We start from the raw sequence: 15,520 nt of genomic DNA on the forward strand, positions 1-15,520 counted from the left end.
TGTGAATAAAGTTGAAATGTTGAGAAAAAAGGCGAAATTTCAACTTTATTCTTGAAATTGTATATCAACATTAATCTCAACATTTCAACTTTTTTCTCGAAGTGCACAATAAAAAAAAATCTTCCCCTCTCAAATATTTTTTCTCCTGCATGGCCCTAATACTCTTCCGTACAGGACAGATGCATCGGACGCTAATCAGTTACATATTTTCATCATTGTCAAAATAAAATTGATTTAGTAGTCTTTTGGATGAGAAATGATAATCAGGTCTATTAAACTGTTTAAAAAAAAGGACTTGATGCCTAAAATGTGAAAATGCCAGAATATTTGCAGGGTAGTCTGAAAGACGCTGTAGTTAGGGGGTGGAGGAGAAAGATGGATGAGTCTCAGGATAAACGTTGCAGTGAGGGTTAGTGAGGTTAGTGCATCAGAGCAGTGAGGAGAACACAAAGCACATGTTCGACTGCCATGGAGACTTGGCCATCTAAGGGCAGCAGGGACTGTTGGAGCAACCGGAGCATAGACGACATTCTTGTCTTTCTCACTTAGTCTTACAAATGCACAAAAGCCCCAGTGACACATTCAACTTTGAGCCCAACAGGGGCTCAAACCTAATGAGGAAACATTCTCTCGTACCTACAAAAACATGTGACGGACTAAAGCTGAGCGTTTGGCTCCTGGCCTAGTCGAATCACCTCCACTCTGTTGTGCTGGGGAAGAAAGAAGAGTTGGCTTCTCACCAAATAGGCAGGAGGTCTCTGGCAGAGAGGAGGGATCACTTACTAATGAACATCAACGCTAACAGAGAGAACGGGTTCAGGGCCCGTTCTACCCTTGATTTATCCTGTGGGAAACTGAAATGTGGATCGTGAGGGCAAGGCTGGGTGAGCAAAGCAAGCCCCAGTTTTATCTCAAATACCTACACCGTGTAGGTTGATTTACTAAAACCTTCTTCAAATCTGGTGCTATTCATGCACTATGCTTCTCAATCTTAAAATGTCATTCTTTGGTGTATTATTACCAGGCAGATGATGAGTTAGAGTTGTCTTTTAGGTTCTATTTCCTAAGTATAGAAACGTTTTGCACACCGGTTCTGCAGAAAGGTGCGTCGGAGGAGGAAAGCCGCAGCCAATTTAAAAAAAGAAAACTCCTGCACACGTTCTTCTCACCAAACTACAGTATTTATTGGGCCAACGTTTCAGTCATCGACCTTTCTCAAGGCATCCTTATCCAAAGTAGGTTCTATTTCCTCCCTTAGTGCTACCTTCTCCCCATAATTTCAGTCACCTTACCTCAAATGAGTTATTGTGGGTAGCGGCTGAAATATTCCCAGAGGGAATGGGGACACCCCATCAGGAAGACAATATGTCCCCACTTTCCACAGACTCTTTTCCCATCAACAGACATGGCCGGAATCTCTGTTATATTGATTTTATTCCAAGTTTAGCGCCCCAAAACACCACCTAATTAAATCATTTTCCATTACCAACTGTAGCATGTTTACACTTGTAGTCACAAAAGCTGATTTTTAACCACTAACTACTATTGCTACAACAGGAAGACATGATTACTTGATGACACTGTATCTTACAGCTGTGTGAGCTCTGGATCATTTTACAGTTGTAGTCAGCCACATAACCACAGCATTAATAACAGTAACAGTTTCTGTTTATATATAGTTATTAACATGTGTTAGTTAAACTAACGTACTATCATTTCTATTTGTGATATAACCTCACTAAACTGTTAGTTTAAGTGTTGAAGAGAGCCCTATTCCTCCATTCAACAGTGAATCATGATGCGTTAGTTCTTGGCATAAAAACACAAAATGGAGCAATTGGGCTAAGTGGTACGGGCAAGGGGTGGGATTTAAATAAAAGCCTGAGAGGTTGGAGTTAAAAGCAGTATAATATATATATTGCCATCTCAACCCTCTTATGTGAATTACTATCAGATAAATTACTGCAGAGACGGAGAAAGTTCATGGCTCATATCCAGGGGGATGTGTATCATACTGACCATCCAGCAGGAAATTAACTAAAACAACTTTGCAGCTTCTTTGAGGTGATATATTCTTTTTACCCATGATGCACTCTTTGAACTCTCATCAGTGAATGTGCTGATGCACCTGCAAGGAAACTTGACTTAATCGTCACGTTAGAGGACACTGTTTTCTCTGCCTCGATAAAGCTACTATACATAAAAGGGCATAAAATATGCTTTAAGACAGCATTGCAAGTTCTTTGAGGGCACTGATTAATCACTCAGAATAACACATCTGAAACCTGGGCAGCTGAATCTGACAGCCTTATATGTGGAATCTCAAACTCAAACTAAATCAAAATGTTTCATTACTTCAAAGGAATAAAGTAGGTTGCCTGCAATTATAATCTACAGAAAAAAGGTAATTTATACTTGTATGTATGAACGTCATCAGCAGTTGCATATACAGGACTGTCTCAGAAAATTTGAATATTGTGATTTTCTGTAATGCAATAACAAAAACAAAAATGTCACACATTCTGGATTCATTACAAATCAACTGAAATATTGCAAGCCTTTTATTATTTTAATATTGCTGATCATGGCTTACAGCTTAAGAAAACTCAAATATCCTATCTCAAAAAATTAGAATATTCTGGGAATCTTAATCTTAAACTGTAAGCCATAATCAGCAATATTAAAATAATAAAAGGCTTGCAATATTTCAGTTGATTTGTAATGAATCCAGAATGTATGACATTTTTGTTTTTTTAATTGCATTACAGAAAATAAAAAACTTCACAATAATAATAATAATATAATAATAATCACAATATTCTAATTTTCTGAGACAGTCTTGTACTATATATCGTCAAACATAACTCTGGTATCCGTGTGTCGCATTAATGCAAGCTGTGTGGCAGTTAGATTTGGGCTTTCATGAACCTAATCTACCTAATTTTTTACTGCATATTTACAAAGAAATTTAAAAACATAGCCCAAGTTGTTCTGCAAAGTTTGACATACATTGAAAAGGGATTTGTGTGATAAAGGTAGTGAAATTAGCTCGTCGGATATCAAATAGCACGGTGAACTAGTTCAATGCTAATGTCATTCAATGGTTAGATGCCACAACAACATAGGTCTACATCTGTTTGTGGGTGTGCAGGGATGGCAGTGCCAGATGACATTCCTTAGAAGAATGCAGTGGCTGAAAAACAGTACCGGCCTGTATGGCTGAGTTTCAGTAGATGGATACAGAACTGCCGCTATGCTACACAAAAGCATTAATGACTTGAATTTGTACGTTTATGGGTAGCCAACAGAGCTCAACGAGTAAAGGACTGATAAAAATGTACAGGCATGTGTTGAAGCTAGCAAGTTTTAATCCCATGTTGTTTTGGGGTCAAAACAAAACTTCAATCGGGACAAACAGACAACAACATATACCGGTAATATTTTCCACTGTGCCCTTAGTTATCTAACAAAAATAGATCATGTGGGATCCAACTCTGGTGTTGTGCACAGCGCTTTCAAGGTCACACAGAATTTCCACTAAGTTCAGGTGTGGACTTGTCATTCAAGGTCATTCCAAGACCATGATTTGTTTATATTTTCAGCCATTTTCATGTAGATTTGCTGGTGCGCTTGTCCTGTTGATCATTGTCCTGTTGCATGGCACTATTTTGCACGGTTTTATTACTCACACAGATCAGATGATCAATTGGTCAAGGGGATGAGTTTTCAGCCTAAAAGCAGCTATGATCAGATTTTTTTTTTTTTTTTTTTACACAGACGCATAATAAAAACAAGAAAAAACATAGTATTAAAAATGTCACAACCTGACATTATGGGAACAAGCTTGCGTTGGCACGGCAACAAAATTGAACATTTGACTCGGTAGAAATAAAAGAGAGCAGTGTAACGGCCGTCCCTTTCTTCCTACCTGCATAAAGTTACAACCAGCATTTCCTTAGACACAAACCGACATAATGAAGACTCATGAAATGACTGAACATTTTGAACAAATGATAATGTATCTCCTGAACATCATGCAGCTGTTTGTTTTTGTCTTTTTTTGCTCAGATTTGCTCAGACAAAACTCTGTGCGGTTATGTAACGTCTTATCTCCAGGATGTTGACCTCATGCACCTTCGAATCTCCAGTGAGAATTAGCCACATTACCATAATCATCTTGACACATATAGACGACCAGACGACCAACCAGCTGGCAAGCAGCCTGTGTCTAAAACACAACGGTTTTCCTGAGGATGCTTTGCTGCAATAATTCAGGGATTCAGCATGTACATCTTCTCTGGTGATTTGATGTTCCATATAAAAACTACCTTTCAGAATATAAAGTCCCAAACTGAAAATCTTGCAAGAAAGTCATCCTGTTTCTCTTGTGAAGCAAGTGTCCATATTCTATATCCACTTTTTTACCTTTTATGACAAAAAACTGACCATGAATCTATGACTTGCATCTGACACTGCTCTTACTAAAATGTTAGCATTTCTCCTGTGCTTAACTTCCTCGTATTTTTAAGATAGGTCCAAAACATCAGTGTCATAAAGCTGCTAATTTTCTAATTTTGTGTAGATTTATGGCAGCTTTCCTAGCTTACTTGTCCTAGTGATGTGTAAAAAGAAATGTATTGTCTTTCAAAAATTCCTGTGTGTTTCCTTTCCCTGGAGCTCAAGGTTGCTCAGTTCGTCCTCACAGCGCTGTTGAATGCCAAAAGCCCAGTGTTTTTACAGGTGGTAATTCCACAACAATGGCCTACGGATTAAAGTCAAAGTTCACCCCCCAAAAATAAATATACATATCTTTCCTCTGACTGTAGTTTTATTTAAACATTTAAATTGTTCTGTCAAGGACTGGATGATACTCATCTTACAGTGTTCAAAGGAAAATCTAAATTTAAGAAAAAATCTGTTTATCCTAGGGTATCCACAAACTTTATTGTGCCTAACTTCTTCTGTTGTTGCTCTCCGAAACTAAAAAGTCAAATGTGAGGGAAGCGTGCAGAGACAGTGTGACCGTGTACAAACAAGAGGAACATCCTCCTTGGCAGAGCTGTAATGTTAGTTTTAAACTCATCTCTGAATACTAGCACTGTAACGCTGTAAGGAAGACCAACCTGTCCTGCTCAGTCACACCTGGAACCAGAGTGGCAGAGGCTGGAAGTTCTTGGTGATATTCCCATAAACACCTATAAATGGCGTCCGAGGCTGAATGTCTTTATTAAAGGGAATGGGACCACACAATGTCAGCTATCAGATATCAGATATCAGATATGAAATATGTTTGTTTTATTTCAAGTTCCAAAAAATAATTGGAAAAGGTGACCAAGATGGAAACCTGCTGGCCACATGTCCGATCAATGACTCATCACTAACTACTGCAGGTGCCCCTGAATTAAAAAAAAAAAAGACAATACCTATAAATTTGCTTTTTAATCAATGTTACCTAATTTAACCCTCAAACAATTGAATGTATGTATAAAGAAAAAAAAACATAGCTTACTATTGCTCTCTAAAAGTAAAACTCAACAGCTCAGTAATTCAAGGCTGGCTAGAGAGAGATTTTGAAAAAAATAGAGTTAAAAGGTAACGCACTCTTCCTCTAAATCTTCTGTTGAAGCCTCCAAAGCACACAAAAGCCCCATGCCTAATCACTAAAGCAGAAGAGTTTGACAGACAACCCAACGGTCAGTAATGTGGGTCACTCGCAACCACTGTGTCGCTTCCACATGCAACTGATACTCTTTGTTTTGATGTCAGAGCTTTCAAGTAATTGTTTTGCTATCAGCGTCTAATGAGAATTTCAGGTAACGCTTCAAAAATAAAAATATCCTACCCGGTAATTTGCTTAAAACCCTGCGGTACAGTTAAGGGTGCTGTAATTGTTTACAATCAGACTGTCATGAGCTGGAGCCTAATATCATTGATGCAAGCTGCCTCTGAGCAGTGGCAGAGTTTTACTTCTCTAAAAACAGAAAAGTACTAGTTTCGGTCAACAAAACAGACATGGACATTTCTGCTAAAATTGCAAGTTTCTCAAATTGGCTGGAATTTCCGAAACTTTCCGAAACAGAGCAGAATCAAAGTAAAAATTTGAGGGTGGACTTGTCTTTGGAGGCGGAACTTAGACAGCAATACATGATACGGAAAATGGACTGTTGCTTATGCAGTTTCCAAGAATCTACTGTGCCTTTGTGGAAGAAACCCTCAGCTTGGAGGACTCGGATTTTAGAGCCACTGTTGCCTCTGGTGCGTCTGAAGCACAGCAGAGAGGGACAGGGAGGTACAGGCACGTGTTCTTTCAAATCTTCAAGACAGGTTTGCCTCCTCCAAACAGTTATCAAGTTCTGCTTGATGGGGTTAATTCATGTGCGGTATAACGCCGATGTTTGATTTCAACAACTATATTGTTTTCAATACTAACACCTACATTTTCTTTATACTGGCCGGACAGACACCAGACCAAAATATAACATCATGTGATGCGTTGACCATTATTACAAACATCCTTCAGTCTGAGTATTTATGGGTGACAATTCTGTTATAAAAGGTCCAAGATGTAAAAACCTCTTTTGAACCTCTTTTGCACTGAGTCCGATCCAATTGTGAACTTTGTGAATGCACTACTACTCCCCCATCCACGCTGTGCTGAGGCTGCTACGTCAGCCCCATGTGCTGGATCCTGTCACTCCCATACTAATGGTGTCACAGAACCAAAGTCCTCCATCTGCCTCCCTTTCATTTCCACTAACCTATTTTTAAAAGCCATGTGTTCCATTTTGCAGCTTGTTCGACTCGCCTTAGTCGCTCGGACAAGGCTCAACGTCTGCTGCAAAATCATTTCACAGTGAGAGCCAGCTGTTCAGAAAACAGAGGAAATCCAATGTTCCTGAAAAACGCTTTTCACTTCCACTGTTGTCAGAGGTCAGGCTGGAAACAGACACTTCCTGTTGTAAAACCAGTATCCTTTCTTGCCACTCTTTCTGCGGAAACCTCCACATCACGTTCAGTCTAAAACACATTCCCGTTCCCGCTCCGCGTTGAGTCCCATTCTGAGCCTGCAGCACTTGAAACACTTAGTACCGGAGCTGGGAGGGATGCAGCAGGTGCACGGTGAGCCGCTGACAGCTGCCGCTTTGACCCCAGTCCTTATCTACGCAGCTATGTGTGTCAATAAGCCAGTGTAGGGGGCGCGCTACAACTCAAACTGGTATAATCCATCTGAACTGAGCTCACCAACTGTGACACATTTGTAACAAGCGTCTGCCAACAAGGGTAAACCGGACACTGATAAGGACAGGAATAAATTCAGATTTTGTTACATAACAGCGGTCACCCTCAGTGGAGCGACTGTGTCGTCAGAGTTGTATTGTTTGACATTTGTCCTATTGTTACTATCAGCTTATCAGCAATCAGCTTATGCAAGTCAATTATTTATATAGTATTTGCTAGTTATTTAAATATAGGATGAATTATATTGGTAAGCTTCAAAGTAAAGCAAGTATTGTAAAAACCTAATATTAAAGGGTAAATAAATCACCACTAATCACATTATGGACAAAATGTTTCTATATCAAGATTTTAGTTAAGTTAAAGGCATATTTCCAGCCTTTAATGCATTATATTAATATCACTGCAACAATAAATGGGAGAATAAAAAAAAAATCAACTCAATGGATATGATAATGGTCGATTTTAAAATAATAAAATACTTTTTTTGTCAAGAAGTTAAGAGTAGACAGTTAAGTGTCTCTTCAACAGCAGAAATGTTTTCCACACTGCTGTTAGTCCGATCATTGTTAGGATATCAATAATGAAAGACGCTTGGCATCAGGAGTTGTTCAGCAGCTCAAAGGCGACTTTCTTCAGCCCTTTATCCGTCTGCACTAGCAGGAGTCTGGGGTGAAACCCAGGAGGCTGCATACGTAACAGAGCCGACCCCCTTCTTTGTCCTTTCAGCATCCATGTCTCCCGTTACAGTGACAGGCCCGATAGGATCCACTCACTTAGCAAACTACCGCTCCATATCACCTGGTGGTGGTGCTGCACCACTTTCACTGCTTTCCACTAATAAATAAATGAAGAAAACAGCAAATAAAATTTGAAAAAAAGATGAAAATGAATCAGGACTGACAACATCTACACTGAAGAAGCTGCATTTTGGTTGAAGAGGACCAGCACTCGGTAACCCACATCAGGCCCTGTAGAGTTGTTTTTGGCCCTATAAAGATGGTTGAAAATATCCATTGGGGGGGCGTTCCTGGCAAATGGAGACACGTCAGCGATCGTAAAACTAATCCGGACACCTGCTAATGCAAACAAGCCTTTAGACACATCTAATTCATTCATTCCTTGAAGGTGACCATGTGTTGCTAATTATAAATATCACTTTTTTTAATGCCTTCATTGTCGTTGTCATTCAAATCTTCAATATGTCTGACGTGGGCTACTCGGCTGCTATAACAACTAAGGGATTCATCCCACGTCTCTATTAAAACTAAATTGGATCCCCCTTGACCAGACAGCATTGTTTGGGAGGCTGAGAGTAGACGAGGTTATCCAAAGACACTGACACGGGCCGAGTTGTGCATAAAGCTCGCTGCTGACTGAGAGCGTGATTAGAGGGGGGGAGCTGCCTAGGAAGGGCAGTAATCTGGAGGGAAAGATGAGGCAAGACACGATAGCTAACTGGCAGATTAGCTCATTTAGATCATGTGGCAGGGAGTGGTTGTTTAGCTCAGCGGAGGTCAAGGGTCCTAATCACATGATGGGCTATAGACTAAAGGAATTTCTAGGTCAGTGGGTTTGGGGGTTGAAGGTTGTCTGCAGTGACACTCTGAACATCCTGTTGTAATGTTGTGTTTTCTCACACTTGGCTTTGGTCTTGAGGCTTATTTAATGTATAAACCACTTTCCCTGAATGAAAACTAGTTAAGACTAAATGTGTCTCTATCAGCATAACAGTTTCCCGTCTTAGTAATGATTACTGAACACACAAGTGTCGGAAAGTCATCATGTTGAATGATCCCATTACAGGATGGTCATTAATATATTATAACATATACTCAGTTGTGAGTTATTAAATACTCAAATCAAGTCAATGGTCTTAGTCTGAGCATAGAACAACCTCATTCCAAGTGTAGGTTTTAATCAACTTCTTGTTTTTACACAATGAGATTTTTTAAAAACCTGAATCTGATTCATTGTCGTTTTCCAAAGTTAAATATTTACAGCCTGAAGCGATGCACTGATTCACTTCACCAGCACGCTAATTCGTCTTTTAAAGATGTATGTAACATTTCACCGGTTCTCCTCGGTATAAAATCTATTGGATGTTATACTACTATGCACGGTTTTCCTGAAAACAAGATATTGTATCTGTTACCATAATTTAGCAGATTTGTATTCTCTTTTCAACACTCAAGGCTGACAGGTTTTCACTTGGTTTGGTGAGTGGTCACTGTTGCCCAGAAGCCGAAATGAATAACAGAGAAAGAGGACTTTCACACTTTAAGCAGCAGAGTCCTTGAAACGGTTCCACACAATTCTATATTTGAGGCTAACAATCAGATCGAGTCCCGTCGCTGGCTTCTGAGGCCATCAAGGAGTCAACAAAATGCAAAAACTTGTGTCCTTTATCATGTTAATTTTTCTTTTAAATGGTAAATACAAAAACTGACACAAACTATGAATGCTTGAATATTTGAAAAATTCCAGAGAGAAAGCAGCAATATGACTGCCTTATTTCTTTCCAGATTTAAGACATTACGAATGAGCTGTGTGAACCAATCAGGACATAAAGATAGCTTTTGGTTTTTTTTTTTTCCTACCAAAACAGCTTTAATTGCAATTTATCAAGTTTTTGTATCTCTACAAACACAGATGGCACAGAAATACTGTCCTGCTTATGTGCACAATCTTTTATCAAACTAAATACCCGTTTGCTTTTTTCTTTTTTGAATATTATAATTGTTTAACTCATGACACTTTATGCTTTGGAACCATGCACAGCACTGATGTTTAGTGGTTAAAGCAGAAGGGGGAAAACAAAAGGGCAGATCAAAGGGATTTCCCAGTTCTTTTTCCTTCTTCTAAGTCATGCAGTGTCAGGTTAGAGAGGGAAAGCCGGGGTTAAATCTGGTTCTGAACTTGAGTTCAAAAACCCACGGGGTTACTGAGGTGCAGCATTCTCGTTGAATTCCCCCAAACTCCCGCTGCCTCGTGGGCTCAGAGGATCAGGCGCATCCTCCGCTGAACAGAGTTCAACAGGTGTTAGAAGAGAAGGTTTCCACACACCAGTGAGGGTCCCGCATGTCATGGCACCAGGCAAGTGTTGCAAATGGACTCTCTGGACAGAGAAACACACTGTACGGCAGCACCATCATCAGTTACTTACTTGGAAGTGATCTTTGTCTGACTGTGGAGAATCCCCTTTATTACAGGACATCTATCAACAAGAGAAAAAGGAAAGAACTATCCATGAATACATGCGAAGCCATCCATGAGCGTTAACACCAAAACCTGACCACGCCCGCAGTGCAGACAGTACAGTACAAGTCTTTTGGACATGAACGTGCAGAGGATTGCTCTCATTCACTGCAGCAGTCCCATCACTACCTGCTTAACGCTGCAGGAGTGCAGACATAAAAAAAAGCCTGCCGTTAAGATGTTTTATTGCGGGTTACAATTAAATTTACCGTCTCATAATCCAGCACCACATATCTTCACTGCTGAGAAACACTGTGTCTGCCGCTTTTAAAGTCGGTTTAATCATTAAGGCTACTGGGTTCCTTAATCATTTAAGCTTTTTGATTAGACATCACTAATTCCTCCTCAGAGGCAGCTGTGTCATGGCAGGGATGGCTGCAGTTACCTTGGTGAAGGACACCGAGCTTCTTCCCGGGCAATAAAAGCTGTTTACACACCCATTAGTAATTACTCAGACTTGAGTTAATGCTTAATGTGGGTCTCATTAGCCTGTGGGTAACGTGCACGCGATGTGGAACCGTTTTATGGCTAAAAATGAGGGTTGTATCTTTGCTTCGGCCCGCCGCGTGACCTACAGCTGTAAAGCCGTCCACCGTGGCGCTGACTAAACTTTATCTTTTGACTTCTGACACAGAAGTACAGAAATACTGCAGGATGAGTCAGAAAATTGTGAACTCTAGACTCAACAGCCATGTCATCGGGGAGATAAGAATAATTACAAAAAGGTGTAAAGGAACCGCAAGCTAAATTGCACACAAGCTGATTGGTAATCTTGCTGCTGTTTCTTTTCTTTTTTTTCTTCCTCAACTCAGCGACTATGTAAACGTGCGAATCCTCGAACAGGATCGTTGAAAGAAAATGTAGCTGACTGTTGCTCATTGCTATGACTCACAAGGCAGGGGCTTAGAGAAGGAAAGAGACAGTCCGGAGAGGCGATGAAGCGCTTTCTGTTCCCTCCACACTGTGTCTTCCAGACGCTGTGCTGAATGAGTGTGTGTTATATCTTTGTATTAGGCTGAGATTTCATAGATCTCATACTGTACCGTGTTTTTTGGTGGGTTCACCTGGTAACAAGAGTGCCCAAGGCACGCTCCTTTGGGAAGCCTACGGCAAAGAACACATGCATGTACAGCCATGGGGGTACATCACCATGTACAACAATGGCTAACACGCACACTCGCTCACACAACACACACATACACGCATGAAGGCATATCTACACATGCATGCATAGTCTAACATAGGCATTTGGGCTAAAAGCGCACACACAACAACCTCTGATGCTGGCACTGCCACGTCACACTGACCCCTGTTACATACGTCATCTCTATGATAACAGCAGATGAGCCAAAAAGGCTGAAAGGGTTGATTTAGATCATCAGTTTCTCATTTGTGCATTTCTGTTGTTAATTGTGTTTGCTGTAAAGTAGCATTTAAAATCAGTAATTACTCATTAGTAATTACTCTAACTTTGGAACGCTACTGAGAAGAAACACATTTCTGAGATAGAAATCCTCGTGAAGAGTCTGGCCTATCATTAACTTTTGTGAGTAGAGTAAAATAAAAGAAAGAAAAGAAAGAGTCCCACCTGCAGGATGGCCCCATAGAGGCGCAGAAGGATGCACTTTGGCTCGTCCCCGACAGAGTCCACGCTGTCAGGGAGGCTGCAAAGGAAGAGCTTGTTGCTCAGACCACCCCTGGGAGACAGAAATACACGCATGAAACCACAACTGATGCTAGATTTTACATTTTTGATATGAACTATGTTCTTTTTTCATGGTTTTGATAAGGCATAGGAGTGGGGTCCGGGGTTGTAATGTAACCAGGAAAAATATGTCATTAGAGAAGAAAATGTTACTTTCCATCAATCTAGAAAAGGCTTATAAGGACATTTCCAAATTGTTTTCAATTCATTTTTCTACAGTAAGAAACATTTTTAAAGAGAGAAACATTTCCGACAGCTGCCAATACCTCCAAATATGAACATACCAGCAAGTTCACCCCAAAGATCAGACCGTGCAATGCTGGGATGAAAGAATGATTTTAGAAAAAACCCCAAGACTCTGCAAGCCTAGCTAGTAGGTTAATATTTAACATAGAAGCTCATTCAACCTATTAGATAAAATATTAAAGCCCATCAAGGTATGAATAGAAAAATAAAGTCTGAACAAGTATGGCTTGTTGGGAGTGCGTTGGAGGTATGGAAACGCTGCCAGGAGAAAGTCACTTTGCTGTAAAGACAACACGGGAGCACAGCTTAGGTTTGTAAAGTCATGTAGTACAGACAGACAAGACCAAAAAAGAAATGTCATCCCAAACCCAAACGCAAAATATCAGCACAAACATCTGCCCAGTGGAGCATGATAGTGGAGGGTCAGTGATTTGGGCTGGGAATCTTGATGCTAAGCATGACATTCCTCTGGATACCAAGCTGCTACGATCCATCCTAAACAGGCTCTTGCAACAGGATAATAGACCAAACATACCTGCCAGTCTAAACTGAACACCTGGGGGAAAATAAGAATCAAGGTGCCGCAATGGCCCGGTCAACATTCAGATGTCTACCCGACTGAAATGCTGTGGTTGTAATTCAGAACTGTGAATGCTCAGCATCATCAATGCACTATAGCAATGTCTGATGGAAGACTGTGCCAAAAGCACTCCCCTATAATGTCATATACTGATAAAATCATACAGAATACAATCATTTCAACTTAATGCTGCTGAAACTGGCTGTACAAGCTAATGACTCACCAGGTAGTTTTCCACATATCAGTTATGCAATTGGGCTTAGTTTTTAATAAAGTTTGGTGTGATATATCAGGCGCTGTTGATTATCTGAGATTGCAGATTAATTAACAATTTTTAAGTACGGTAAGGAACAGATATATACACTCACTGGCCACTTTAATGTACGACTTTATTGGGTATACCAGATCAATTTCCCGTGATCTTTTATTCCATGTGATCCAGAATAGAACCCCCCACCCCTTTCCCCTGTGTAATACAGAAACAGTGGTGAAAGCATCTGTATGCAGAGACAGTATTTCCATCTGCTTGGTGATACTGTCTCAGCCTGTCAATGACCCTGAAAAGCTGTAGACAAAATAATAATCATTCTCTCAAATGCAATGCTGATATTACAAACGAGGACAACTTTGCACCCCCAATCAATTTTGACTATCTGTTCTCCAAATAGGCAAAATTGATATTTTCGTTCAATAGGAAAGGTTTAAATAGTGATTTTAGAACCAAAATGATTTATAATGATATTTCTGTAAACAGACAGCATCACATCACTGGCCGTGGGCCCAGTCTGACATTTGTATTAATTGCACATTTATAGTAGAAACACATTATATTTTGTGGCTGATTTAGGATCAGCTTCTAGTTCAATGCATGGACACAATTTAATTTGGACTGATTTATTTGAGGATTCTGACTTCCTCTTGTCACATGGTTATTCTGACTAATTTTTAGTGTGACTTCATCTTTGACACGCCGCGTCCGAATCAAAAGGCTGAATAGATATAAGTTTAGTTTAGTTTATCGGTCCTTACAATTTCCACAACACAAATAACCCAAAGTACAAGTGTAAATCATATATATATATATATATATATATATATATATATATATATATATATATATATATATATATATATACATATATATATATATATATGTATATATATATATATATATATATACATACACATATATATATATATATATAAATATATATATACACATATATATATATATATAAATATATATATACACATATATATACACATATATATATATACACATATATATATATATATATATATATATATATATATATATATATATATATATATACACACATATATATATATATATATATACACATTTTCATGTCTGTATCTAAGCTGCTCCACAGATTAACTCCTGTCACTGAGATGCATCGTTTGTTTGACATTTTGGTTCTTGCCTTTGTTTTCCTGAACATATATGTTCCCCTTAGTTCATATTGGCTAAAGGCTGATTTATGGTTCTGCGTTACAACAACGCAGACCCTACGTGCGCGTCGCCGCGTACCCTACGCCGTAGGGTACGGCGTAGGGTACGGCGTAGGGGGTGTCAGTACCTGATGATGGTGATCTGGAAGTCGTCCTCGGCCAGGCTCCTCCAGGCTCCGTGCAGGAACTCCCTGCACCACAGGAACGCCCTGCGGCGGGTGTCCAGGTCCGGCTCGTCCGGCCGGACCGGGTCCTTGCAGTCCTCCGGGGCGTCGGGCTGGACCTGAAGGGCGTTCTCGGTTACCAGGAGACCCAGCAACATGGAGGGAGAAGAAGAAACCCCGTTGATGAATTTGGTTTTCATTTTTTTTTTCTTTTTTGCAGATACTGTTTCCAAAAAAACAAAGAAGAAAGGGAAAAAAAACGCAGTCCGCCCGTTTAGTTCGGGCTCTGTCGCAGTAGGATTTATTTGGGTTGTTTTCTTTGAATGATTGAAAAACGGGGTGATGCAGTGTCCCTGTTTTTTTCTTTATTATTTTTTGGTTGGCGTGTCGTTGTAGCTTCGTGGCGTAGGAAAGAAGTACGAAAAATCGACGACGTAAAAAGCCCGTTAACTGGGAGAGAATGAATCAAGCCGAAGGATGCGCGGAGTAGATGCGCAGGGGGCGGGGCGGGGGGCGGGGCCTGCCGGGGCCGTGCTGCTCTCTGATTGGTCGGTCCCCCGCAGGACCACAACAATAGCGGCGATGCCTTCACGGACAAACGGTATCGCGCAGGCACCTTGCACGGCAAGATTACCTTCATACAAAGAAATAAGGCAAATGCGGCTTCGTTTACATACCGAGGCAGGGGCGTCAATTGGGTATGGCAAGGTACGGCAGCCGCCACACCTTGGCTTCAAGGAAAAATGTAAATGTTTGTTTTTTAAATACATTTATGGAATTACTCTGTGTCTATTTGTATTGCTTATTCTATTACTTAATACATATAGGATAACTACAAATGCAAATCAGAACAACATG

General features: G+C 40.1%; 1 protein-coding gene across 2 annotated transcripts in view; it reads right to left on the minus strand.

Annotated features, from left to right (window-relative positions):
• The window catches only part of chka (choline kinase alpha), a 30,364-nt gene extending 15,204 nt beyond the window's left edge, over positions 1-15,160 (minus strand). The window contains exons 1-3 of one of the 2 annotated variants that reach the window (XM_061721209.1): positions 14,627-15,160; positions 12,083-12,191; positions 10,403-10,453 (exon numbers count right to left, since the gene is read on the minus strand). In XM_061721209.1, the coding sequence (XP_061577193.1) occupies positions 10,403-10,453; positions 12,083-12,191; positions 14,627-14,862 (396 nt within the window). In that variant the 5' untranslated portion in view covers positions 14,863-15,160. The remainder of the gene's footprint in view (positions 1-10,402; positions 10,454-12,082; positions 12,192-14,626) is intronic. The other variant, XM_061721210.1, reaches the window with a different exon arrangement.
• Between the last annotated feature and the right edge of the window lie 360 nt (positions 15,161-15,520).

Source organism: Cololabis saira, chromosome 5, assembly GCF_033807715.1.
Source record: "Cololabis saira isolate AMF1-May2022 chromosome 5, fColSai1.1, whole genome shotgun sequence".
Lineage (NCBI taxonomy): Eukaryota > Metazoa > Chordata > Actinopteri > Beloniformes > Belonidae > Cololabis > Cololabis saira.